The sequence below is a fragment of the Amphibalanus amphitrite genome, unplaced genomic scaffold (genome assembly GCF_019059575.1).
Source record: "Amphibalanus amphitrite isolate SeventyFive unplaced genomic scaffold, NRLGWU_Aamphi_draft 000035F_arrow, whole genome shotgun sequence".
NCBI lineage: Eukaryota > Metazoa > Arthropoda > Thecostraca > Balanomorpha > Balanidae > Amphibalanus > Amphibalanus amphitrite.
This window is the reverse complement of record NW_024881531.1, coordinates 653,490-680,168: the sequence shown is the minus strand read 5'-3', so window position 1 is coordinate 680,168 and position 26,679 is coordinate 653,490. Positions and strand designations below refer to the sequence as shown.

Sequence of the window (26,679 nt, the reverse complement as noted above, 5' to 3'; positions counted from 1 at the left end):
CAATCACCACGCACGTTAATTTGTTAGTGGCACTAACCACCAATCAAAGAACGTCTTTTTGCTCACGAATATAGGTCTTATGACGTCATTGAACTTTATTTGTCAATCAACAAATATATACAGTGAGTGAGGATTTGGTGGCGCGGGAGCGGCGGGGGCGGGAGGTTTGAGAAAACAAATTTTGTATAACAAATATATTGCAAAGTGCAATACGGATTGTCAATATGCACTCAAAGATTCACAACGTGCAGCAATCAACAGCTTAATTCGCCCATCGCCGTCGGCGTCCTCTCTTTTTCTATTCCCCGATGAAGACTAATGATGACGAGGCTTTTGACTGGATTGGGATCAAGGTAAGAGCAAAGGGAAGCTGCTCCGTAATGTATTGGCATGGATAACATCATTCGAATTCACCTTTTCAATGACCTTTTCACCTTTCACTTTGAGAGAACGAAAGACGATCATCCGCGCACGTAGATGCATCAGCTGGAAAAGTGCCAAAACAGCATTTCCCGAAAATTTGCATCTCCTCAAGCTTCTAGCGCCGCTACGCTCTGCCTTCTGAAACTATCATTTGTCGATTTGTCCGCTAGGCGGCACTGGCTGTCGGACGCCTGGATCGGCACGTGTTGGCAGGCGCGATTGAATGAGTTGATTTTGCGGAGCTTGCTACTAGGGCGCGGACGGCTACTACGTGATGGGTCAGCAGGAGGCGGCGGTGCCGATGGTGCCTCGCTGGCGTCTTCGGCAAGGTCAGGCGCCAAGACAGCGCCGGGGCCGCCGCGTCAGCTGCCGCCGGGCTGGACGCGCCGCCGGAAGGCCGCCGCCGGTGCCAGATCGGCTCGGCGAGGGCTGAGACGGCACCCGTCAGCTGGCCGACCTGGAGACCGGCCACGCGGCCCGGCTGGACGCTGCAGTCGGCGATTCGGTGGTCGCCGGTCGGTTCATCAGCGGAGACCGCTGGCTGTGCGTGAGCCGCCCGCCCCTGGATGGACGTGGTGAGGGGCTGGGGTCGCAGCTGGCAGAGCCCTGCGTCCCGCGGCGAGCAAAGGAGGCCACTGGACACGACGCTGACTTTGGATCGATGGTTCGATTGAGGACAACTGTCAGCTGGTACTCGGGCTGTTGATATATCGTGTGTAGTGTGCCTATAGTCGGTGGCGAGTGATGCACGAACTGAAGCAGCGACTTTGTCATAAAATGACCGGTTTACCGGTAAATAACCGTTTATTTGTTAAAGATTCTTACTTTCGCACAAACGGGCTCAACCAGGGCTGGAAGCCAGTGAGGTGTTCTGGTGAGGCCAGCATTTTGCAGTTCTTCCGCGAAACGTGCCGGCCCGCTGTTCCTGCTCGCGGCCGCCGAGTGCGGACATTTCCGCTATTGCTGACGCTGAGTTGAGATGAAATCTGTCAACTGTTCAAATCGGGGCGCACAGGAAGTTAGACAGGAGATCAAGTACTTCCGGGGATACGGAGCTGTGCCTTTGGGGCTGCCGGGTTCCTACATATAAATAGGTTAGCTTGATGTCTCTGATCTTCGCCCAAGAGAAGTGTCATTATCTGCTCTCATTTATAATACCCTTTCTTTTCGCATCCCTGGGCATACCGCTCTCCCTCAGTCTCAGCTCCCATTTGCCTCCGCTAACACTCCCCACCATTCGTCCCCTCGTCACCGTTCGGACACCCCACCCCTCCCCTGTCGTCCGACTGTATCTCTAACCGGTCGCCGTCGCTTATCAGAGGGCTGGGGCTGACCGCACCGGCGCGGCGCGGCGCCCGCTGCCTTCCGCACCGCCGCCCGCGTGACTACCGCACTCCGCACAGCCAGGAAATGGACTCCCGGATTGTGTGCGGAAATGAGCGGTGCGACCCGAATCCCGATGTCCGCCGAGCATGAGCCGGTGGGCCCGGCGGGTTCAATCACTCGCCGAGGGCCGTGCGGAGAGCAGAGGGGCGGATGGCGAGGAGGGAGAGGGTGAGCGACTAACGGGGCTGGTGTTTGGCTTGTGTTTGCATCAGTCGGTACGTAGATATGTGACTTATAATGTCATTGACTCCTATGGCCTGCTGAGCTGATATTTAGTCGGTTCATCATTCAAACTTTGACAGGGTCCAACCATAAACTTCTACCGTGAATGTGAATTGTGATGACAAATAACCTGGCTCAATCATGCCAGACATGTGAAAAAGCACGCGATCCATCGGGCCGACCTCTAGCAATGTCTAGGTCTCAGTAGGCTTCCTCTCTTGGGCGCAGTTCATCCCATTGCGGTCGTCAGAGGCCAGAGCTGTCAGGGTCACATGACCATATCAAATCGGCCGGTGAGTTATGGATATAAGGGTATATCTGTGTGATTGTGTTGTCTTCATGTGCTGCGGGGGAGGGGCTGCCGCCGTGCGTTTGGTGACCAGGGACCAGGGTGCACACAGTCCAGGGCGGTTTGGTCTGAGGGCGCCGGCCAGGGTGCTGGTCTGAGGGCGCCAACCAGGGGCGCCAGTTATAGAGGGTGGGGTCAGGGTAGATGGCACGGATAAATCACGTGAAGCAGCCGTCTGCCACAGGCAAGCAGACAGCAGCCGGCGGCGCATATTGCGCCGCTGACGTATTGCGGAGCATTGACTTGTTGATGGTACCTAACCATGACTTTGCTTGGGCCTATTTTAAATGGGGGAGGGGTGTATGTCCAATATATTATGTAAGGCATCTTAATTATTTTTTTAACTGAGATAAAATATGGACCTGACTAATCCCCGTCACACTATTAGATATATCGGACTCACATAGCATATACCTCTTAATCAGCAATCAGATGATCCTACACGGTCCAGCAGACCGCCTCCCTGTCTCCATTACACTGCTCCTTTGGACCACACCAATCGAGGAGGCTCAGGACCGATACGAAACATTTGTCACTAACTCTGCCATCTGTCCCAAACTGCCGCCTCTTGCTCTCCCTATACCTGCCGCAGTCAGTGAGCCCAAACACCCGTGAAAATACACTCATAAGAGTCTCACTTGCCGTAATGAGACCGACCACAAAAACTGGCGGCCATCTGTGAGCAGTGCCACTAATCCGCACGTGATTACCAGCAGCGGCGTCCCCCGCGGGGCCGATCGGCTCGGGCCGGGCTCATTGTGAACAGCGCCGGATCGGCTCGGCCCGGCGACAATAACGACAAGTGGTCCTGGTCCGAGGGGGGAGGGGGGGGGGGGCGCTCTGGGCAGAGCTGTGGTCAGACGCGGGCGCCGGTGGCGGCGATTACTAGAGGATTACACGACACGGGACCGGTGGCGGCGCGTGCGGGGACGGATGTGGTCACCGGCTATAAATGGACGACGGAAAGGACAATCTGGCGATGGGTCGCTGCTTTTAGAGAACGCATCGCTTCGTAGCTTGAACCTTCTAGGTATTAGCCGGACTTGGAGGGATGCCGATGGCTACATCTGCAAGGAGTTTAGGATTCGCCATTCAGGGAAGTTACTTTTTTTCGTTTACTCTGACACATATCAATATGTTCAATATGTTTCAGGTACTTTCCGACAGTAAAATCTATTTCCATTTTACATGTCGGCATATCAATCCGGTTCATGTCCAGGGAACGCACGATTTCGGTGCTAATGCCTACTACTACCGTTGACCTTCACGATCTTTCCAGTTTCTCACCGATCAGTGATCATTGAATGGAAGCTTGCCTGAATCAAATGGCAGCTGAATATGTTCAAATTGTTAATCGTGACTGCGTGTTTTTCCTGGTTGCTTTACATGAACGGATACCGTCATTGGCATCTGCATTCTGCATATAAAGAGTTGATCGACTAGGGTTACCCGCGTGCTCCGCAACGCGAAGAAGGGTTATTTTTGACCAGTGGGTATTGGGTTGGTCTGTGTCGATTTGGTTGGTATCCATTTCGTTCGATTTCTTTTTGACGGCCAAGCATTTTGTAATAAAACAAAAAAGATACATCGCATCGAGGTGCCCGTGTCGTATTATCATGCGTTCTACTTTAGAATGATTCGAAAACTGACGTGAAGTCTTTTGAGGGCCATCGATGAATTCCGGTAAAAATGACAATGTAATGGTTTGTAACATTTACATTTTTAAGAATACTGTTGATCATTATGCAAAAATGAAGGCTGAGCCTTGGACAGAATTGAATGCTCTATCCAATGGTACCATATTCAATTGCCAAAGGTATCAGGTTATGCAGCAAACCCCGTGTGATTAATAAAGTGGCACAAAATTGACAAACACCATTTTCTCCTGTGATTTGCACCACCTTGATTTGGATCAATCAGCTTTTCACAATTTTTATATGAGAGGCGGTACCTTTCTCTTGCAAATAGGCGTTGATTCAACTCGCTCCATTTAACGGTCACCTAAAAATAAAATTAATTCCAAAATCCCTCAAAAACCGCAATTTTTCAAATAAAAGTGCCCTCTCCGGTGCACGTGGCGCGTGCTATCCTCTGCATTGCACACCATTCAATAGCCCGTTCAATTCTGTACACGATGCTGTTTTCCCCGTGCCGGTCGGACCCCTGGTCACCAAGATATTGCACGGGAACTGGACCCATGTCGGCCAAAATTAGCCGTTTTCGCCCGATTTCGCACGCCGATTTATACATGTAAAGTCTATGACGCGAATTTGCACTTTTTGAGCATGCGCCACGCGCTCCCTATCAATCCGATCGAGCTGAGTCCCCTCAAAGGCACGTCGCGCATCCTTGATCTATAAGTTGTGCAAATTTCACCGGGCTAGGTGCAACGGTCTGGCCTGTAGTCCACGCAAAGCACCACCAAGTCGGGACCTCGGTAACGGACAGACGCACCCTCCTCAAATAGTAATATAGATTTCAGGAGGCATCATTCTAGATCGGTGACCGCTGCTGCAAGATTCAGGAATGAAGGTGAGTTAGCCGCATAATTGAGAGGTCTTTCTACGGCAATAGTAGTTTTATATCTCAATGATACGCGATTTGCTGCACTATATGGATATAAATAGGTGGCCATTTTATAGCATCTTGCTAATTGCTTTCCTAAGAACTTAAAGTCTTGTCATTCTATAAAAAAACTGCTGACCTCAATATGCATTGTTCTTTTTTTTTCATTCCAGCGAATCGTTCTGCTGGTTCTGCTGGCCCTGGCCGCTGGAGATCGGCCATCGGCTAATGGATACCAAGAAAACTTCAACGCTCCATCTGGTTCAAACGGAATCTCAAACGGAGGAGACTACGACATCCTCCCTCTCAGCTCCTATGAATTCTCCAGCGGTGGCGAGGGCGACTACAAAAGTGACTACACCGGCGACTACTTCTCCGTCCCCGACTACGTGGTCGAGTACGGCATCAGTGACCCCTACTCGGGTGTGTCGGTGACCTCCCGTGAGGACCGTCTCGGGGACCGGACCGAGGGCTCGTACGCCGCGCTGCTGCCCGACGGTCGGAAACAGGACGTCACCTACCGGGTCCAAGGACCGTCCGGGTTCGTCGCCGATGTACGGTACACGGACGACAATGGAAGATACGGTACTGAGGATAATGGCAACATAGAAGAAAGCTACGATTTCCCTGATGCTAGAAGCAATGGAGGAAGCTACGACACTCCTAATATAGGCAACGGTGGTGACTCCAATGGAGGAGGCTATGGTGTTCCTTCTGTTACTAGCAATGGAGGCTCCAATGGAAGAAGATACGGCGTCCCTTCTGTTACCGGCAACAATAGTGGCTACAATAGAGGAAGCTACGGGGTCCCTGCTGTCACCAGCAATGGAGGCTTCAATGGAGGAAGCTACGATGTCCCTGCAGTTACCAACAATGGTGGCTTAAATGGAGGAAGCTTCGGTGTCCCTCATGTTGACAACAATGGTGGCTCCAATGGAGGAAGCTACGGTGCCCCTGCTGTAGGCAACAATGGAGGCTCCAATGGAGGAAGCTACGGTGCCCCTGCTGTTATCAGAAATGGAGGCTCCAATGGAGGAAGCTTCGGTGTCCCTCCTGTTGACAACAATGGCGGCTCCAATGGAGGAAGCTACGGTGTCCCTGCTGTTACCAATAATGGAGGCTCCAATGGAGGAAGCTTCGGTGTCCCTCCTGTTGACAACAATGGAGGCTCCAATGGAGGAATCTACGGTGTCCCTGCCGTTACTAACAATGGTGGCTCCAATGGAGGAAGCTACGGTGTCCCTGATGTTACCAACAATGGTGGCTCCAATGGAGAAAGCTACGGTGTCCCTGCTGTTGCCAACAATGGTGGCTCCAATGGAGGAAGCTACGATGTCCCTGATGTCACCAACAATGGTGGCCCCAATGGAGGAACCTACGGTGTTCCTGCTGTTACCAACAATGGTGGCTTCAATGGAGGAAGCTATGCTGTTCCTTCTGTTACCAACAATGGCGGCTCCAATGGAGGTTCCTACGGTGTCCCTGCTGTAGGCAACACTAGTGGCTCTAGTGGAAGAAGCTACGATGTCCCTTCTTTTACCAACAATGGTGGTTCTAATGGAGTAATCTACGGTGTCCCTGCCAACAATGGTGGTTCCAGTGGAGAAAGCTACGGTGCCCCTGAATTTGGCAACAATGGCGACTCCAATGGAGGAAGATTCGGTGTCCCTCCTGTTGACAACAATGGTGGCTCCAATGGAGAAAGCTACGGCGTCCCTGCTGTAGGCAATAATGGAGGCTCCAATGGAGGAGGAAGCTTCGGTGTCCCTCCTGTTGACAACAATGGAGGCTCCAATGGAGAAAGTTACGGTGTCCTTGCTGTTACCAGCAATGGAGGCTCCAATGGAGGAAGCTACGGTGTCCCTGCTGTTACCAACAATGGAGGCTCCAATGGAGGAAGCTTCGGTGCCCCTCCTGTTGACAACAATGGAGGCTCCAATGGAAGAAGCTACGGTGTCCCTACTGTTACCAACAATGGTGGCTCCAATGGAGGAAGCTACGGTGTCCCTGCTGTTACCACCAATGGAGGCTCCAATGGAGGAAGCTTCGGTGCCCTTCCTGTTGACAGCAATGGAGACTCTAATGGGCGAAGCTACGGTGTCCCTGCCGTCACCAACAATGGTGGCTCCAATGGAGGAAGCTATAACGGTGTCCCTGCTGTTACCAACAATGGTGGCTCCAATGGAGGAAGTTACGGTGTCCCTGCTGTTACCAACAATGGAGGCTCCAATGGAGGAAGCTTCGGTGCCCCTCCTGTTGACAGCAATGGAGGCTCTAATGGGCGAAGCTACGGTGTCCCTGCCGTTACCAACAATGGTGGCTCCAATGGAGGAAGCTACGGTGTCTCTGGTGTTACCAACAAACAATGCTGGCTCCAATGGAGGAAGCTACGGTGTCCCTGCTGTTACCAACAATGGAGGCTCCAATGGAGGAAGCTTCGGTGTCCCTGATGTCACCAACAATGGTGGCTCCAATGGAGGAAGCTACGGTGTCCCTGCCGTTACCAACAATGATGGCTCCAATCGAGGAACCTATGATGTGCCTGCTATTACCAGAAATGGTGGCTCCAATGAAGGAAGCTACGGTGTCCCTATTGCTTACAGCAATAGTGGCTCCAATGGAGAAAGGTACGGTGTTCCTGCTGTTACCAACAACGGATTCTCCAAAGGAGGGAACGTCAGACTTATGTGCTCCTTCCGTGAACAATGATGGAGTGAGATATTTGTCATTGAATAGACCGTTATGCCCCTTTAGAAGCAGCAATACAGTTTGTCATTAAGTTTGTGGATTTAGTCGATTTACGGTTTACCTATACCTTTCCCTCACGATATATGTACTTACCTATGCTAGGTGTGTAAGTTGCCCTGTGTCATTTGGTGGCATAATTTATTTTGTGACTTGTGATTGCTTCATCCTTCAATAGCTTTAAATAGCAGCTGTCAACAGCTATGCAATTTGGTTGTCAGATTTATGGAGAAGTAGTCGATGTATTTTTAGTCATATCTATGTTTTGTCCATGATGTTTTATGTCTGTTTGTCTATAGCCCTTGCTTGTTTGTCTAGATGTGTGTTTACCAGCTGTAAATACATTATTTTATCTCAGCCCGTTAAGTTTTAGTGGAGGAAAACCCCCATGGTGCGGGAACTTTTGTTTGCTTTGTTGGGTTAGGCCCTTTCGGTCCCCAATGAGACCATTGCACAGCCGGGAGGATGATAGGAATTAGGAGGAGACATTCTGGGCAGGCACTCTAGTGAGTCGCTGGGGCTGAGCCCATCCGTTAGGACAGGCCGATCAGCCCCCCAAGCACTCATTGCACCCGGCTACGGGCGGGGTGGGCTCCCTTTGAAGCTGCGGTGCGCTCCAATGGGAGCCGCCCGCAAGCGATAAAATTGCCTGTCCAGAGAAGAGGTTGCGACGCAGAGGAGAAATATTTGAATATCCTGAGGATGGGAACGGCGGAACGGGTGTGCGGGAACAGTCAATTCGTATGCTTTCATCTCAGCCATGTCTGCCCGTCTTCCGCGTTCCGTTACGGTCAAACTCGGTTCGCCCGGAGCGGGGTGACTGACCTGATGGGGGTCAGGGGGCACCCGCGGTCACCGCCCCGGGGCGTGTGGCGCGCGCCGTTCGTGGCGCAGCGGCGGCAAACAATGGCCACTGCTGCGCCACGGACGGTCAGCGTGGCGCAGCGGCCGTCACGACCGCGGACGGTCACGTGATCGAGTCTGGGTCACGTCATTGGTCGGAGGGTAGGGACATGCGGGGGGGGGGGGTACGTTTAATCCTGTGCGGCTTGGCTCCCCGTAGGATGGAGGAACGTGGATTCATTGTAGGAGATAAAACTTGACCTTGTTTGCACGACGGCCTGACTGAATGATCAGATAAAAAAAAAACTGAACTTCGTCCCTTTACGTGAATATGTGCCTATTGTACGTACAGCAGCCTGCAGCAGCAATTGTCTCGCTGGTATTATTTGCTGCTATATTCGGGAAACACAGAAGGTGCGGTGTATCCTGTCAGGCTGCTTGATTGACGAGCGCTTACTGCATTTCAGGAATGGACCGGATACATCAAGCGACAAGATGCTATGTTGGAACTCACTGATTCGCCGTGCATCGTCTCGGTACAACATGTTGCGACAGAAGATGGGTTTTCCTACCACGAGAGAGGTCAGTCCTGTTTATTTTCCTAATTCCACTTTAGCATCACGTCCTATCTGGAGACACTCATCTCAAACCTTCATTTTAACTCTTGTTGTCCTCAACTTCTAGGATTTGCGGCTGCCCGTGACAGCCCTTGGACATCTCCATTTGTCGGCGGTCACGTTTACCCTTTCTCCGACCCGCCTTTTGGACACCTTACTTCCTTGTGGCGGACCGTTGGAAGTCGGTCGTCACACCAGCATTATACCATCAGCGATAACCACAAGTCCGGAGCCGGGGCTGGGCACTGGGCAGGTAGCCGATAGTTACTTCGATACCTAGTTACTACGATAGTTACTACATCTTTCACAGACTTCGTCGCTCTTCACTCCGCCATCGTGCTCCACGCCGTCGGGAGGCACGGCGCATTGCAGGGCGCCTAGCACAGGGCGGTCATTGACCAACCCGACCAACCCAGAGCGGTTTGCACCAACCGTGACAGAGCTCGATAAGGCAGTCGCTTTCGCCTCCGTCCGGCCTGGCTTCTGCCCGTCGGACGGAGGTGAGACCTCCGTCCGACTCCGTTCGGTCTCACTCCGCCCGTTAGCAGGCTGGATGTTTCAGGCAGTTTGCACGAAATCGAGCAGCGCGCCCTGTGACCGATCCATGGTGACCTCTAGGTGACCGACAGTGACCTCGACTTGATGTCCTTACAACTCAGTCACCTTAGGAACTCAATGATATTGTAGTGAACACAAGGTGACCACCGATGATCTTCAGGTGACCCCTAAAGATACCTGTGACCACAGGAGCCCCGGTGACTCAGTTTACTTCGGTTACCATCAGCCTGACCCTAGTCAGCAGTGGTTGAATATCAGATACCGGATGGGTCGCACCCAGTAACACCCCAAACATTGTCAGAAGACATCCGCCCAGACGCGCCCCTTGTGTCGGTCTACGGGCACTAAGGTGTCTCACATCCGTATCTGATATAACAGACCTTTTTAGTTGATAATTTCATCCTAACCCGTCGGTCTTTTCGCATATTCCCTCTGATATGCATGAGTTGAAACACACTTGATATTTCTATGACAATAATTAAACAATGTAACACAGCTATTTGCGCCCTTGTCTCCGGGTGAACCATTCGGACACGTTCATCGAAATGTTTTATAAACACTCCTATTGCGACATTTGGGTAACAGGCGAGCTGCTTGGCCCCGCCTCGTTGGTTGTGCTGTGGTGTTGACAAGTGAGGAGTCACGACCAGGCGATTCGGACGTGTCTAGTGATGTTAGAACAGAGGCGACAGCTCAGTCGTGACCTCCCTGAGACAAAGGACCTCAGGTTGATCACCATTGGCCAGTAGGGATGGGTGCAGCTGGGCGTAGCGGACACACGATAGATGAAAATCTCGCATACATATTGTGATGACCAAAAGGCAAAGGAAATTTGGTCCTCTGTCTTCGCCATATTTTTTCTTTTTGTTATTCGTTCTCTCACACCCGATTGTTTCCCAGTAGGGGAGAGTGGGGTAATTTGGCCGCTTTTTTACAAAACGATGTAACTAAAAATCGACAGCACATTTCTGCATTTTCTCAACGCTGACAGGTGTGGCATACAATTTACTTTCTTGGACAGTAAACTTGAAATGATAGAGTAACTACTTATATTGAAATTGTGGCGTATTACAAAGGTCTGCAAAGCGGCCAAATTGCCCCACTGGCAGGGTTATTTGGCCGGGGGTGTGGGGCAATTTGGCCGGTGTTAGTTTGAGGCCATGATTTTTGTTATAGGCGAGTCAGCTTCACATTCAGCAATGACGCGTGTCCTACGACGCATTTTAAGCATTTTGGAGGTTGACTCAGCCGTCACAGGGGTCGAAAATAGTCGAAATAGCGGCTCTAGATGCGATGACAGTTTTTTTACGAATAGCTTTTGAAGTAATCAAGCTAGGCCAAAACTAAAAGTGCCATCGCAATTCTCTCGTCATTCCGCATCGAAACATGTATGTGTTGACCTCGAGAGGTCAAGGTCAAAGGTTGACTTCAGGTCACGTTACCTCAGGTCGCTTGACCTCAAGGTTACGTGAGTTCAAGGTCATCATGTATATCATTCGATTCGCCTTGACGAGCTGAACACAATGACACCATTTGCGCGGCTGTATCTTTTTTCTGTACCTAAGCATATATTAGCAAAAAAGCGTTAGGTAACCTTTGATTGATGACGTCACATGCCCTTACAGCTGTCCAATAGGAAATATGGCATCAAGGTAGTCAAATTTGGTCATGAATTATGTCCTTTATGGTATAATTGACCATGACAACTCGGCCGTCCCAGCATAGTGACTCTGAGCGCACCGGCCAAGTTGCCCCGCTAGTCCCGGCCAAATAACCCCACATTGCCATTCTGAAAATTTTTGTCTATAAAGTCGTCATGGCTGTACAGAACTAGATGAAATTGTTCTTGGAACCGCTGAACACCCTCAAAAATGGCGCTATAATGTTGGAATTCGTTTACAGCCCAAATACTACATGTTATACAATTTTTTAAACGGAAGTAAAAGTTACCATTTTCTAACGAAATTCACCTTTTATTGATTTTGAATAAAACTAAGAGGGGGAAATTTTTGACATTTGTTCTCGAGTTAGTTCTGCCGACGACAAATGAATAGAGACTAAAAATATGTCATTCACTTTTATCAGCTTTCGTACAGGTGGGGGCGGCCAATTTACACCACCGGCCAAATTACCCCACTCTCCCCTAACTCTCCCGGTGTTTACCTCTTGCCGTCCCTCTGGCCGGCCGGCCGGCGGTGGTCTGATGGTCCGTGACCCCTCCCTCCCCGTGTGTCGGTGGGCGGGCTCAGGGCTGTTTAGCGCCCTGACTTGTCGGGTGGTCCCCCTCCTACCAACACTCACACCCGTCCAGTGACTGCTCTGAGCCGTCCACCGCTCCTGTCTGGACTCCATCGAACCGACACGTTTTTTACCCCTTCTGCGATCGGCCCAATAACGTTTAGGTTTTTACTGGTGTTCTTATCATTCGTTATGGCGCCTTTCAAACTACAAACCGTCAAATATAGACAGAAGGGTGGCATCTGGTGGTAGCTGTTATCGACATACGTGGTATGGCCTCGATGAAAGCGAGAAAAAGTGCGGGACATTTTCTAATATAAACGCCACGACTATCTATTCTTAATCTTCGTGTATATTAAGTCCATGTGCGTTGAACTCTGCTAGAATGTTATCTTTATTCTTTTATTGCATAACCGCCATAACATCGAATTAGTTCCTGTAGATTTGTTGTTTCTTTTCATTCTTTCCTGTCAAGCCATATCTTGTCCCTGCCCGCCTGTAAGATCCTACACGGTACACCATCCCGTCCCTCATCTTATCAAACTGCCCGATCCTGTCCCGTCCTATCCCGTCCCGTCTTATTCCTTACATTGCCGTCCCACCTCATCGTTTCATCCCGTCTGTCTCGCCCAATCCGTCTCCTCTCGTCTGTGCCATACCAAATCACACTCAGTCCCGTTTCGTGCCGTGCCGTGCCGCCCCCGCCCCCGCCCCCGCCGGGGCGGTCGGTCTGGGCGGCGGCCGCCGGACGACAGACTGCCACAATGCGCCCTGCTGCGGCGGCCTCCGCCTAATCCGCCCCGAGCTCTGATTGATTCGCTGGGAGCGTGAGCCGACTGGAAAAACGCTGATGATTGGAGGAAATAATCCCGCTTTGGTGAGCGACAGAGCTGGCGTGACCCCGCAGACTGGGCAGACACTGCCCGCCGCCCGCTATTCGCCCCTGGTCGGTCGCCGCCGTTATCCGCCTCTGACCGACCGCCGCCCTTGCGACCGCTACCGGTAGCGTCATCGCTTCCATCACCGCCCTCATCGCCGTCACCGTCACCGGCATCGCCACCGTCATCGTCATCGTTATCACCTCCGCCCTCCGTGGTCTGCGAAGAGATGAGCTCTGTGTGTGAGTCGCAGGGATGCCGGATAAGGATGCAAACTGAAAGCAGATTGGTACGGGATAAGACATCCTGATTGGGAATTGTATCTGAGGATCACGTGTCGGATAGAAAGGACCTCAGGGAGATGAGGAAAACTGTCAGAATAGTGGAGGCAGATATGTGTCTTGTCGTTGGGGACAAAACGGGGTGCAGCATAGATATTTGAATCTGTGTGTCGGTATACCTGATGATTTAGCTCTAAAACAAACCACGCGAGCCGAAAACAAACTATCGGTGATCTTTGACCTAGACTGTTCGGTAGTTGAGGCTAGCCACCGGGTCTGCTATCTGTTTCGTGTTTAGGCATTACATCAGCTGATCATTTTTCCCAGCGCCTCATGCTGGCTCAGGCTGAGAGCTATATGAGACTGAATGCATATCATAGCCACAATGTGCCGCATAGGCAAATGTCAGGATGTTTCCCGGCGGAAGGTTAGGTCGATTGAAACAAAATCCCAAGGATTACACGAGCCAGACTGGATCGGATCATATGCATTGGAGCCTGGATTGTGAACTAAATATGGCTCTGAAATATAACGCAGCGCAATGCCGGCGTTGCATGCGGATAGGTATATCGCTTTGGTTTTCACTGCATTTCGCTCCTCATTGGCATGTCAATTCAGAATGTTGCGTTGCACATCTTCACTTCGATGGGACAAATCTCATAAATCTTGCTGGACCTCATCGTTAAGACTCAAGACCAAGAGATGTCAGGCTGTAATGCGCTCATTGGTCACTTGACACCATGTTGTGATGGCGGTAATTCCGAATTCGCGAGGCGGGCATGTTGGTGGACTCGGCATTCATGTAACTGTGGAGCGAAATGCCCATTCCGATAATGTTTTTCATTCCTATAAATGTTGTCGGTTATTGGTCCCCCTACGTATTCACAGAGACTGCTATCCTACCAATATTGTTTTTTATACTGGTATTGGGCACTGCATCAATGACGTCACCACCGTCAACTGTCAGTGACGTCACTGGAAGGGACTGATGGGAAAGGCTTCCGCTGTCTGTGTGGGGACCGGCAAACAGCAGGCAATGACCCGTGATACAGACATGGGCACCGGGTAAAGTAATCTGGGGCGCTGGCAGCGGGGGTCATACCGCAGTGGTTGAGAGATTGGGCCCGGGATGCTGTCTGACTTAGCGGACGACTTCTGTACGGTTTGAAGTTATAGGTACTTCATTATTTTATGTTGGACTTTAGTTATTTGATACTGGATTTGAGTTATTAGAAAACGAGCTTCATCTTTCCTAAAAAGCTTAAGAAGTGTAGGAGTATAGAATATTTGTATGTCTTTCAATCTTTTCGTCTTTTATGTGACCTCTCATTGTAGTTATATAGGTACGTCCCGCATCTATAAAAAGTTACCCGATTTCAATGCTTCACTTTTGCGCAGAAAAAAAAACTGTCGCCTTTCTACTGGACCTTGTCAATGAATGCTATGTAATATGCTCCCATCACTAACAAATTGGCAGCATTTCGAAACTCCTTTTCCATGTCTCGCTGCCGCTCCCAGTGTTCCCTCAGGTCCAGCCCCGCGGCCGCTCGCCAGTCCGACTACCCCTATCGCGTCGCCACGCCTCTATGCAGATATACGACGCTAAACAAATCGAGATCGATCTGCGCGCGACGCCCGGCATTGCCGTCGCCGCTTCTATTAGCCCTCTGGCCAGCGGCGGCACCCCTCGGCGGCCAGATGACTGCAGCCAACACCGGAAATAATGCCCCTACCGGTCATTTGTATTGATATTCATCGGCATGATCGGGCGCGGCGCGGGCGGCGTTCGCGGCGCGGCCGAGCGGCGCGCGCGGCGTGTGACGGCGCAGAAGGCCAGATGCGATTAGCGTGGAATGTGCGTGTGGGGAGGGAGGGATGGAGGGAGGGTGGACAGCCAGTGACGCGTCTTTTGTGGACGGCTGCCGGCAACACGCAGACGAGGGGACACGTAGAAAAGAGGACTTACATACATATGTAAAATTACGAAGAGTTAGGGATCGTCAGCGCGTGTGCTAGGGGATCGGGAACACGCAGAACAGTTAGTTAGGAGGGTATATATCAGATTCCGAGCACACAGAACAGGAACTGGAACAGAACAAGGACCAGAGCCACGCAGGACAGGGCCAGAGAGAATACGGAAGTATTTATGCATCAATCAGCCCTTATTCACGGGACAAGGATTGGGAGCACGTAAAATAGGGATAACCTGCTGAGAAGATGCGGTGACTTATTGAAAAGTTTAAAAGGTTAAGTGGCGAAACTCAATTTAAATTGCAATATGCTTCATTCGATGAAGGTTTGCGTTCAACCAGCTAAACAGCTTAGCCCCTGGCTCAACTGTTTGGGGTCGGCTTTAGTATTTTGAGTTATGCCGTAAAGCTGACCCTCTCGCCACAGCAGACGGAGCGGCACCCCTCGCGGCCGAGCCACGCGGCACGTTAATTTTTCGCTTTGCTAAACGGACTCGTAAAGGCGCTCTCCGTCGTCTCGCCAGTTGGGTTTTACGCGCGTCCCCGCTGTCATCGATATCGACGATATGTCCGCCGATATCGCGACCAATCCTGGCCGGACGGAGGCCAGAGTTACGGCGCCGCGCGCTGATAGAAGCTGGCCGCTGTCCGGGCCCGTCCCGCTGGGCTCGGCCGCCTGCGGTCGCTGTTTTTTATCGCCGGAGGGCGCGTCTCGGGGTGGCTCGGTGCGTTGATTGTCGACAGGGGAAGGACCGGAGGGTGACCCTGGTCGCCCTCGGAGACGCCCCTCGAGGGTCCGTCTCCGTCCGGGGCCGTGTCTCGGTTCGACAGAGACAGTTCTGTCTCGACAGAGACAATTCCGCCCAGTTCCAGCGCCGGGACGGGACGGCCGACGCTGCCACGCGCGCCGCTCCCCAATCAGATTCAACTAGCAATCTGCCCCCATATTTTCATCTTTGATTTCTATGGGCCATAAATATAAGTCCCGATAAGCTTTGAGCTCGGATGAATCTAAATCAAATAGCGTGGGCTGGCGTTTGGCCCGGGAAGCGCGCCGGAAGCCGTGCCGTGGCTCGCCGTGGTGCGCACGACTGAGCTCGGGTCTTCTCAGGAGATGTGTGTCTGTTACGCCCCGGTCTGACGGGCAGTCGCCGGCTGCGCAACACCGTCCATTTCTGTGGTTTATTACCGTCTGGAGGAGAGAAGTGCGGGGAGTGAAGAAAGGTTTGGGGTTAATTTTTGGTGCCGTTTGAAGAACTATTTACATATAACCGTCCGTCGGGGAAAGGGCGCGTTTGTGCATGTTAACGTTGTTCCCACAAGTTTGCTTTGTTGGCTTCGGTTTATTCACATTTAATGGTTGCGTGAAAATACCAGCCCACGGTAATCTGCTCCCTAGTCGACGTTGATTGAACTACGGCCAATTTATCGGTAGAAGAAGAATCTTTGCATAAATGACAGCTATGATGTCTTCAGACATTTTTCGTCGTATGTCTTGTAATTTCACTCTGAACTTGACGATAATACGTTTGGCTTAACAAAATCACTTAACTTTTTACCGTCGTCTTTTTTGATGCCCTAGAACCTCACCATTAACGCCACTCTAAACCGTCAGCTCGCTCTCCTCTAAATCTCTTCACCAACTTTAACCAGCCCATTCTGCTCGGGATCGCAGCTCGTTATCTGCGTCACCTCCCACCGAGTCGGGCTCTCAGCTCGCCCTCACGGCCACTGCCGATCCGCCTGGCGCCGACATCTCTACCCCTTATGACGTCATAGCGAGCCAGCTGACTGCGCCGGCGATCAGTCCCGTCCAGGCGATGCATCGGTTTGTCCCGGCCGCTCTATCGTCATGCATAGTGCATACGGAAGGAGGATGGCCGGCTAAGAAGCTGTCCGGGAATTGGGCGATGCAGTTGGTGATATTGAGGGCCGCGGCTTAGCAGAGATGGAAATTTTATGGTGGATTGGTCTGATAGCGGTGGATTGGGCAGAGCTACCATTGCCAGCCGTGCATGGAAAATAAACGGATCTTCGGGAAAAAACGATAGTGTGCTAGCAAGGACTTGTTCTTATGGGAAAAGCAACGCTATATATATGTGATATGCATCATATTCATGCATCAAATTCGTTTTCGAAAATGCTACATATTAGGTAACCTGGGATAGGTTATCAGTTGTGATGCTGTGAAAAAAAAAATCAACCAAACAGGGGTTTATCCAAGTCGCCCATTGATATACATCTGAAGACATTACTATTTCCAGAGTGGCCTCTCGAGGCGACTGTCTCTTTTCTGGTGCGTTCTGGCTCTGTGTGTGTCCCGCGGCGATTGGCGGATGGCCAGGAGTGGACGTCGGAGCGTCATCGGCCTCGACGATCGGTCGACGTGACCGACGCGAGGGTCCGGGAGGGAGGGGATTTGCCTGTCCCCGCCCGCTCCGGCCCGCGCGGTCCCCGCATTGTCCACCTGAGAGGTATGCTGTCCCGCCGACACAGTGTGTACTCCGGGACAGTATACCAGCGCAGGTGAGAAGCTATTGTTTACGGCTCATCACAAAAGAGCGGAACGGTGGAAAAAAGGCTGGCTAGCCAGGGAAGTTTCCCGGGCAGTCGGGGTTGGTGGTGCGCAGCCTAGACACATTTGCATGCTTAAATTATTCTTTTGAGTTTTACTTATTGTTTTGACGTCTTTTGTTTATTAAACTCTCGACAATCCTACACACATAGGTAGCTTCATGACTGATTTGTAGAGCTTGAATTTACAATGTTTCCACAATGTTTAAACAATTGATTGTAACAGTAATCGGTGGAGTTATTGATTAGTTTCAGACCAAGCCTTGCCACGAGCCCCATCCGACCGTCACTTCCTCAAAGCCGGCATATCGAGTACCGCCCGCCCCTAGGCAGCCGAGGGACCGACACCCTCCGCGCACGGTCGCCACCCAGGCCGCCGGTAATGCTTCCTTCCTGACACACGATGGTGGCGGACGCTTCCGCCGCACTCGTCGGCTGTCGTTTGCCGGGCCGCAGACGCCGCGGGAGGGCGCGCACCGGCCCTCGACAGGGGTGAGAGCACCGAGTGTGTGCGTCCGCCGTCCTCCGGGAGCGCAGAGTCACACACCGAGGCTATATCTCGGTTTACGATCGCGGAACAGCCAGCATTGTGACCGCTCTGGGGACCGTGTTTTTAGCCGGGTCTACCCCCGGCGTTTTATCGCGCGTCTGGGATCGCTCATTTACCGTGATCGAAGTGCGGCGATCTCACGCGGCGGCCGCGCGCGGAATGTCTCGTGCCGCTGCGGCTGGGCGCAGTCCGGAGCTGGGCGTTAGTTAAATTCTGGCAGTGATTTAAGGGCGCCGCGCGGCTGTCATCCGCGCCACTAATGGCGCCGGTGATCTGCGCCGCGGTGTTCGCTAATGGTGTGACGCACACGGCGGCACGTGCCCGGCTCACCAGATAAACGGGCTGAGGGCGCCGGCACGGTGCGGGGCCGCGGACAGCTAGCAGCGAGACACAGGAGCGGCGAGCCGCCGCTCCGGATACCGCAGGGCGCAGGGCGGGGATAGGGACGCAATCAGGTGCGGGACGAAATCGAAACTCATTTAGCCTTTAGGGATCTGTTTTTTTTTTTGCTAACGTTTATTGTTCCATTTTGTGAATTAAAGGTGGAGATATTGTGCAATTTATATTGCTTTCCTGTCAACCATATGGTATAGCTTTTCGGTTCATTTTTTTTTTTTTATTCAGGCCTCCCTCCAACGGGCTCTTGTGTTGTCCCAATTATAGGAGGGCTCCATCTCCTCCCGGCCACTGTACCCCACCCCCCAGGCTACGGCTGAAGTGGGAGCCTACCCCACACCTGGTGACACAGCCGGGGACGACGCCCGCGGAACGGGCGGAACCGGGAATCGAACCCGAATCCGGCACCGCCCGCACCGCGGGTCGACGCCTTAACCGACTGCGCCACCAGGGCCGCTGAAATGAAATTAAACTTGAAATGGGCTCAACTGTCACGCAAATATCGTCTCATATTCGGACTATTCCAGACGGCCAGATCGTGCGCGAGGGCCGAGAACTATAGTAGCACCATTAATCACTGCATGAATCTCCCGTCCCCAATGCCAAATCAATGCCATATCTGGGCCGATATCGAATCGCTATGCATTGGAGACGATCGCCGTCGCATCTGTAGGGCTGTCAGGCCGTGCGTTCCTTCTGTCTTGAAGCGATCGGTCTGGGTCGAAAGATGAGCCCGTCTCAGTCGTGCTCAAAATCGAAAACAACCCTGTCATAGTCAGCGGAGGAACTGGACAGTGGACAGTCCTCTTTAGCTGGACCTGGATGCTAAAACCAAAACTGGACAACAAAACTACGTGAATTGCAGTCCAAACCGGACAGAAAGCTCGTGTCAGCTGTGGTGCCAATTTGCCGACACCGGATGGACTGCTGATTTTGAAGTTGTTGGGGTGGCGTAGCTTTACAATAATTTTCTGAAGTAGCTGTTGAAAAGTCGTGACATTTCTGAGCTGAAGCTGGCACAGTCGTTGACATCGTTCTGAAGTGAGGTTGCAGCTATATTTTAAGGTCATTATTGGTTGAAGTGAATGTCATAAAAGTAAAATTCGTGTGAACGTGTGTTGCCTTATTCCAAACAGTACACAAATACCAAATGTGCATGTTGGGAAAATGCTTACGCCGAAAGGCGATATCCCAATGCGTCACTTATACGCCACGTGACCATTAGAGCCTCGCCAATAGCCCGCAGGCAAAGAGCTCGGGGTTTGAAAAGACCCGCGGTTGGGTTCGCGATAGTTACAATGATCGCACCTGGCATTAGAAACAAACCCGGGAAATCGTGCCGACGGTTCGTTACGGCACGTTTAACGCTCGATCCAAATCCATACTGGCCATCATGGGGCGCGAGCTATGTGGTCGAATAGTGGATAGGTACGTGGTGCCACATACAAATGCCCCTTTCGGAAAAATGTGATACACTTTCCTGATTGATACTCTTTTCGTTACAGCAAAGCTTTGTTCTCAATAGCTCCAGCATGCCCGCTAGTTTTTAAGTACCATACAACAGCTATTTGCTATGACTTCCTTCATGAGACTCATCCTTTCCCTTCACAGGAGGCAGAGTTTCCCGTTCCACTCTCCCCACCCTGTCCCGTTTCCGACACCTTTCCTCCGCGGTGCAGCCCGCTCTCAGTACGTGCCGCCGCGCCCTGTTCGGTCGATCCCACAGCCCGCGGCGGTGGGACAACAGGCCGGTGCAGCTCTGCTGTGTCAGCGAGCTCAGTGCCGGCGGAGAGGGGCGACCGAGCCGACTCGCTCTGTGGGCCACCGGGTCTCTCCGATACTCTCCCTGAGGGTGTGGGATCTCTCTCTCTCTCTCTCTCTCTCTCTCTCTCTCTCTCTCTCTCTCTCTCTCTCTCTCTCTCTCACTTTCACCTTCCCTCTTTTTTATGAATTCATTTTTGCAGATGAAGTGCTGACATGGTTGTTATAAGGTGCCTCTTTTAACCTCATTATGAACGATGTCATTTTTCTCTTCGTTACTCCGTTTCGGGTGGTTTTCCTCAATTTTCTTGGACTTTTTTTTTAATATGTCACACAGAATGTTGGTACTTACATATTCTATTGTTTCATGTTGAAGTAATTTATGCAAAATGCACCAATTTGCAACGGAAAAGATCGGTTTTCTTCACATGCATTTCGCTTATTTTTCACACTAGAGAGGCTGGACTTTCTTAGTCCATGATTCGCTCCGAACCTATGAAGGCTGGTAGAGATTAAGGAAAAGTTTATAGGCCATCCGCTGCGCCTTCCGTACGTATGGGAAACTCGACTTGTTTTCTTCACCGACATGGAGGAGTGCAGGGAGTGGAGGAGCTTTTGCCCACGTTTGCTTTGTGGCTAAGACGAGGTGTGCCGTCATTAGATACCACCTTGTCCATACACGCGATCCTCAGTGGCCATGTACTCAGACATACATCTCTGTCGGTGCAGTGCAGACCGCTCTCCTGTCGTGTTGATCATGTTACCTCTGACCGTGGCGCCGGCCGGGAGCGGGGGCGGGGGCGGGCGTCGGCCATGGGCGGCCAGGCGCCGCCCCTGACCGGCTCGGTAGCCGTGGCGTCGGCGGCGCCCAGGTGAGCTCCGACCTGTATTGTCTGAGGGGCGCGATACACGCTCTGGTCACGGCGCCGGCCGCAGCCAATGGCCGGCCGCCGGCGCTGGAACGCCACGCCCCCCGTCCAGCCGGGCCGAGTCGATAGGCGCGGCGGCGGCCGGCGGCGGCCCGCCCCCGGCGCTCCGCCGCCGCCGCCGCCGCCGCCGCCCACAGCTGCAGACCGCCGCCGGCAGTGAGTGCACGCGCACAGACACCCGCGACGTCCGCGACGCGTGCCGTCCGACCGTCCGCCCGTCCGCTGCCGACGCGACGTCCGTCCGTCCTCGGCGCCGGGCCTCGCGACATTTGTCCTCTGACGTATCGGTCAGTGCGGGCACAGTGCCAGATCAACGCTGCCAAACTCGTATCCCGCCGTACGTCAAAACTACCCCAATAGTATGCAGATTAATGTGCCGACGCGCGCCGCGCTGAACAGTCCTCTCGAGGTGGGTGTGCGCGTCTGTGAACAGTGAGAGACCACCAGAGCCGGACAGTGGATGGTTCGCGAGCCGAGCCGGCTGTGACTGAGTCAGTGACTGCGTCTGTGACTGAGACTGTGGAGTGGTGCGGCGGTGCCGGGGTGGAGGGTGACTCTGTGAGGAGGACCCTCTGCGAGGAGGTGGCGTCCCGGTGGCGCGGGGGTGAGGTGGGCCGACCGGTGGCACCCCCCGCGGGCTATGTGCAGACGTCCGGCGCGCCCGCCCCAGTGATGGCAGACGAGTACGGAATGGACTACGGCTTCATGAACGAGCTGCAGATGTCGCACGCCGGCTTCGCCGAGCACGTGCAGCCGTCGGCCGTGCCGCAGGGCCACATGATGTACGGCGCCGACCCGGCGCTCGAGGAGATGATGTTTCTGGCGCACCCGGGACCGGCCAAGGGCGGTCAGCTGCACGCCGCTGCCAGCACGCCCGGCAGCCCGCCCGAGACGCCGCCGGGCAGCTCGCCGCAGGCCGGCCTCACGCCCTCGCCGTCGTACGCGTCGCTGCCGAGCCACGCGGCGCCGGCGCAGCTGCCGGCCGGCTACATGGCGCACCACTGCGCCGAGATGGAACCCAAGCCGCTGCGGCTGGACGAGCCCGGCTGGATGGGCGCCGGCGCCGGCCTGGCCTACCCGCTGCCCAAACAGCCGCTGGACCTGCGCGCCACCTGTGCCGGCGAGCTGGACCCGCGGTGGCTGCAGCACCAGCAGCAGCAGCATCAGCACCAACAGCAGCAACAGCAGCAGCAACAACAGCAGCAGCAGCAACAACAGCAGCAGCAGCAGCAGCAGCAGCATCACCACCCCCAGCAGCACGGCACAGTGAGTCCGGGCAGCGCGCAGCAGCGCGGGTTCGGAGTGGGACTGTCGGGCGGCCGTGTGTACCTTCCGCCAGCTCCGGGCGGCCGACACACACCCGAACACCTCATCATCGACGACGAGGAACTGGTCTGCATCACAGTTCGAGAGCTCAACAAACGGCTCAACGGCCTGCCCAAGGACACGGTGGTCAAAATGAAGCAGAAGCGACGCACCCTCAAGAACCGCGGCTACGCGCAGAGCTGCCGCCAGAAGCGGCTGAAGCGGCAGATCTCGCTCGAGTCCAACATCCACAGCCTGAAGGAGACGATAGCGCAGCTGTGCCACGAGCGCGATCACTACAAGAGTCTGGCCGAGCAGCGGGCCAAGGAGCTGACGGCGGCCGCCCTGCGGCCCGTCAAACACGAGCGGCCCGGCGAGGAGGCGCGCCCGTCCCCCGAGCGGCCGCCGCCGCCGGCGCCGGCCGACTTCTACCAGCCCAGATGATGGTAAGCGGCAGTGCGGCGGCCCATGCCGGACTGCCGGACCACCGTACAAACGGCCGGCGGGACGCGGCGGCGCCTCTCCGCCGCCCCTCCTGGCTGTCATAATGTAAATATACCTGGCGGCGACTCGACGGCCGCTGGCGAGACTTTAGTGTCGCGTGCCGCCGGCCGACGCGGCCCGTCGCGACCGGCGCGAGCTGTCAGCTGCGGTGAGGTGTCCACCAGACGGGGCGCCGCGGGCTCGGACTGACACAGAGGGTCACTGACGAGAGTGGGCGCTGCGGGGGCGTGTCGCCACTGACCTCCGTCAATGTCAGACGCGGCGAATTCGGAGGGCGTCCGTGGTATGTTTCGGGGCTGTAATTACGAATGCTCTGTCCCCCCAGATGTGAAACTAAATCGACAAAGACGGTCTCACTAATTTACCTTTTTTGCTGTCTGAGAGCATACTTTCTTGTCTCATCTCCTTTGCTTTCTTCTCCTTCATTTCCTCCTTTCATGTCTGAAATACCGAACTTATCTCTATCCTTCCAGCCTCCGCCACCGCCGTCGCCTCTCTGTCTGCCACCTTGTTTGTCCATCTGCCGCCGGGACCTGTCATGGACTCCGCTCGTGCCATGTCTCCCCGGGCGACCACCCGACAGGCCAGGCGTGTGGTCTGTCCGACGCGGACAGGGCGGGTTACATCATTCACTCGTCCCGGACCGCCGCGATCAGCCGGTGGACTCACATCGACACCCGCTCCTGTGTTTATCGAGGCCTTGGAGACGCGGCGCGGTAGCAATCCGGTAACACTCTTTTTTACCGTGTTCGATCACGCCCGGCGATCGTGGTGTGCGAACTCTGGGCTGATGAAGGGACACGAGGTCAATAGGGGAGCGCGACTGCCCCGGCCTCCGCGGTGGTGCAGGGTGGCGTGCGGATGCCGATACCAAACGGGCGAGCTTGCATAGCGCGCTTGTTAATGCCGGTGCCGATGTTTTGCGGAAATCTGGATAGCGTCACCGAATTAAATTCAACTGTTAATCCGGCTGGTAGTTTGATTGGCCAAAGGCTGTGGTTTTTTTACGGCAGCGTTTCGAGTTGTTTGCCTAACTTGATGCACTGGGCAGAGCTGGTAGCGCTTTGCGAATTCCCGAAATTCAGAGCCAGCTGAGGACCACTGTTAGTATAAACGTGGCTCGGTGGTTACGTGTTGTGTTTTCGGTCGATACTCGGACCAGAAACATCGTCGCGTCTGGCCAGCATCATGGCAATGACCTTGCAAGGTTCGGGCGTGCTTATTCAGCTTTCAAATATTGGCATTGTTTGCAAATTCCTCGAACGGCTGACGCGCATCGCGACAGCGATACTTTGAGGCTCATCCACTGAACGTTTGTAGTTTGGACGTTTGCTAAATCAATTTTCCAAAACTATCGCATAGCTGGATAGCTCAACACCTGTCATCGATTTCTTTGGTGCTTTGAAAGCATATTTACCTACCATTGGAGACCTAGCTGAAGTTGGCGTCAGTACCTATTAGCGCGAATCAAAAATGTTAATTATGTAACTATGTTGCTAGCGGCTGAACTTTGGCCGTACATATGCCACCCAGGGGCCTGTGGTCATTTTGGGAACTGCCAGGGTTTGACAAGCGCTCACATCAGTCAAGCTATCCCAAATCTGTCATTCGTATAACCTTTCTCGATAGGTACGTGCTGCCGCCATTTTTTAATACATATGTCTTTTATGAACGCTGCTCGACTGATAGCTTTGACGTTTGCTTTCAGCCATGACTGTTCGTTTTGTGCCAAAAATTAGACTGCAACAGCTAAACACTTGTTAAAAGAGTAGCAAATTAACGTCTAATGGTTTTTCTACCCGATGCTATCCAAACACACGCGCACTCCTCCCTAAAACATAGCACACTGCTGCTAAGCTCGCACTTCTCTGGCGCCTTCTAATCGTCGCTGACCCCCTAGCCGACCCCGGCTCCCCTCTCAGCCCGCGCTCTGCCCACTACTCGCTACCCTGTCCCATTCCCCTAATTAGCTGTGAAAACTGGCCGCGTCTCCCGTCACCACCCGTCACCACCTCGTAACGTCGACCATTGTGGCGGCCGTGACGATAACCGGCGCGGTGTTTGCGCGTCATGTGACACCGAGCAATGTCGGCAGTCGGTACTGTAACGTCGTCCGTTACGTCACGCTCGCTATATTGCTTTTTGTGGAGAGAGGGGTGAGCTGAGCTTCCGCTAGGTCAGGCGTAAGAGCTTACTGAGGGGAATTGTTATGTAGTAGTTATGCTGCTGTAATCTGCCTATTTATATGTCACAAGATGTTTGGCTTTAATGCACAGGAAAGCACCCGATATGTATCTGCCGTTATTGTATCGTAGGATTATCGAGCGAGCGACAGTTGCGGATATGCCGTGCGGGATAATGTGCAATGGCTGTCTTACGCAGATTGCAGTCGATGTGTGTTAATTATTTCCCGAACTTGCCGTCCGCACACCGTCAAAAAAGCGTTCTCTGTGTGTAGACCGTCCGTGTGATGTTTTTCGACCCGACTGAGCTAAGGGCTGGTTCGATTCCGCCCGGTCTCGACTTTTCGATCCGACCGGGCACGGTCTATGCTCGGCTCTGTCGCATCTGCTCATTGTATGTATAACGATCGCTGCGCCGTTTCATAGTCAGATTTGAAACGAACTTCTCTCGTGAGCGATGTTTGCGGTCGACGTGAGGCGCAGCCCCTCATGATAAGCTATAGGTACTACGCTGCAGCCAGTCATGTGCAAGCAGTTTGAGGCGGCCCAGAAGTGTCGCTGTGTGCTGTATCTACATATTATATATCTGACAGTGCGTGTAAACTGTGCTCTCTCGTCGTTTTGGAGGCTGCCGGGCGGTGACGGCTATTCGCCCGCTAAGTGTTGACGTGAGCTTTCGCCGGCGTCTGAGTTTTGACGAGAGCTGCGCAACACAATGTGTTGTCTATGAGCAACTAGTCTTATTTTGCAGACTATTCGTGATATATCTAGCCAGGCGAGCATTCCGAAGGGTGTCGAGAAGAGATCGCTCGCCCTGCCGCGGCGCCGGCGTCGGCGTCGACAGATATGTTGGCTTATTTTTTACTTTAGAGCCGTGCAGCAATCACTGGCAATTGTAAAGCTCGGTGTGAGGTTTCTTTCAATATTGATCCTGCTCGCTGGCCGCTGTTTCTGCCGTGTAACTGTGTGTGATGGAATTGTGACATACGAAAACAAAGTCGTGTAGGCAATATGTGAGGCGTGGAAAGCGACTTGCGCCAATGTAAAATGAATGTGTCAATAAATATAGGGCTATTATGAGGTAGTATGTTTAGACTGTTTAGAAGAAAATAAACGATACAGTTAATGTTGCTGCTGTTTTTTATTTATTTATTCTAAAGCATTATGTCGGAATGACTTGTTCAGTTACCTCTAGGAGATGTGCGAATCCCAACGAACAGAATGGACTTCCACGAAGTTCGCATGAATCGTCAAGGATGAAAAAGTATACTGTTTTCAGGTTGTTAGGTAGGTACAACATTTTCAGCTCTGTACTTATGTACTTGAGGTAAAAGCATCAAAGTCACTTAAGTCCACCGAGGAGTAGAGACGCAAAAGAAGTAATTAGGCTCATAGGCTACTA

General features: G+C 53.1%; 1 protein-coding gene and 1 long non-coding RNA gene across 2 annotated transcripts; both read left to right on the top strand.

Annotated features, from left to right (window-relative positions):
- Positions 1 to 121: 121 nt before the first annotated feature.
- On the top strand, positions 122 to 26,407 carry LOC122370977. Its single transcript, XR_006254647.1, has 3 exons — positions 122 to 353; positions 9,001 to 9,115; positions 23,568 to 26,407. It is a non-coding gene; the product is annotated as an uncharacterized LOC122370977 (long non-coding RNA).
- LOC122370972 (transcription factor MafA-like) lies at positions 21,403 to 26,407 on the top strand. Its single transcript, XM_043346985.1, has one exon. It carries the CDS (start codon positions 21,958 to 21,960, stop codon positions 23,032 to 23,034), a length of 1,077 nt encoding a protein of 358 aa, XP_043202920.1. The 5' UTR covers positions 21,403 to 21,957; the 3' UTR covers positions 23,035 to 26,407.
- Positions 26,408 to 26,679: the final 272 nt, after the last annotated feature.

What these genes read in the sequence shown, in the direction of transcription:
- LOC122370972 (XM_043346985.1), top strand. Translation starts at nt 21,958, where the DNA reads ATGGCAGACGAGTACGGAATGGACTACGGCTTCATGAACGAGCTGCAG.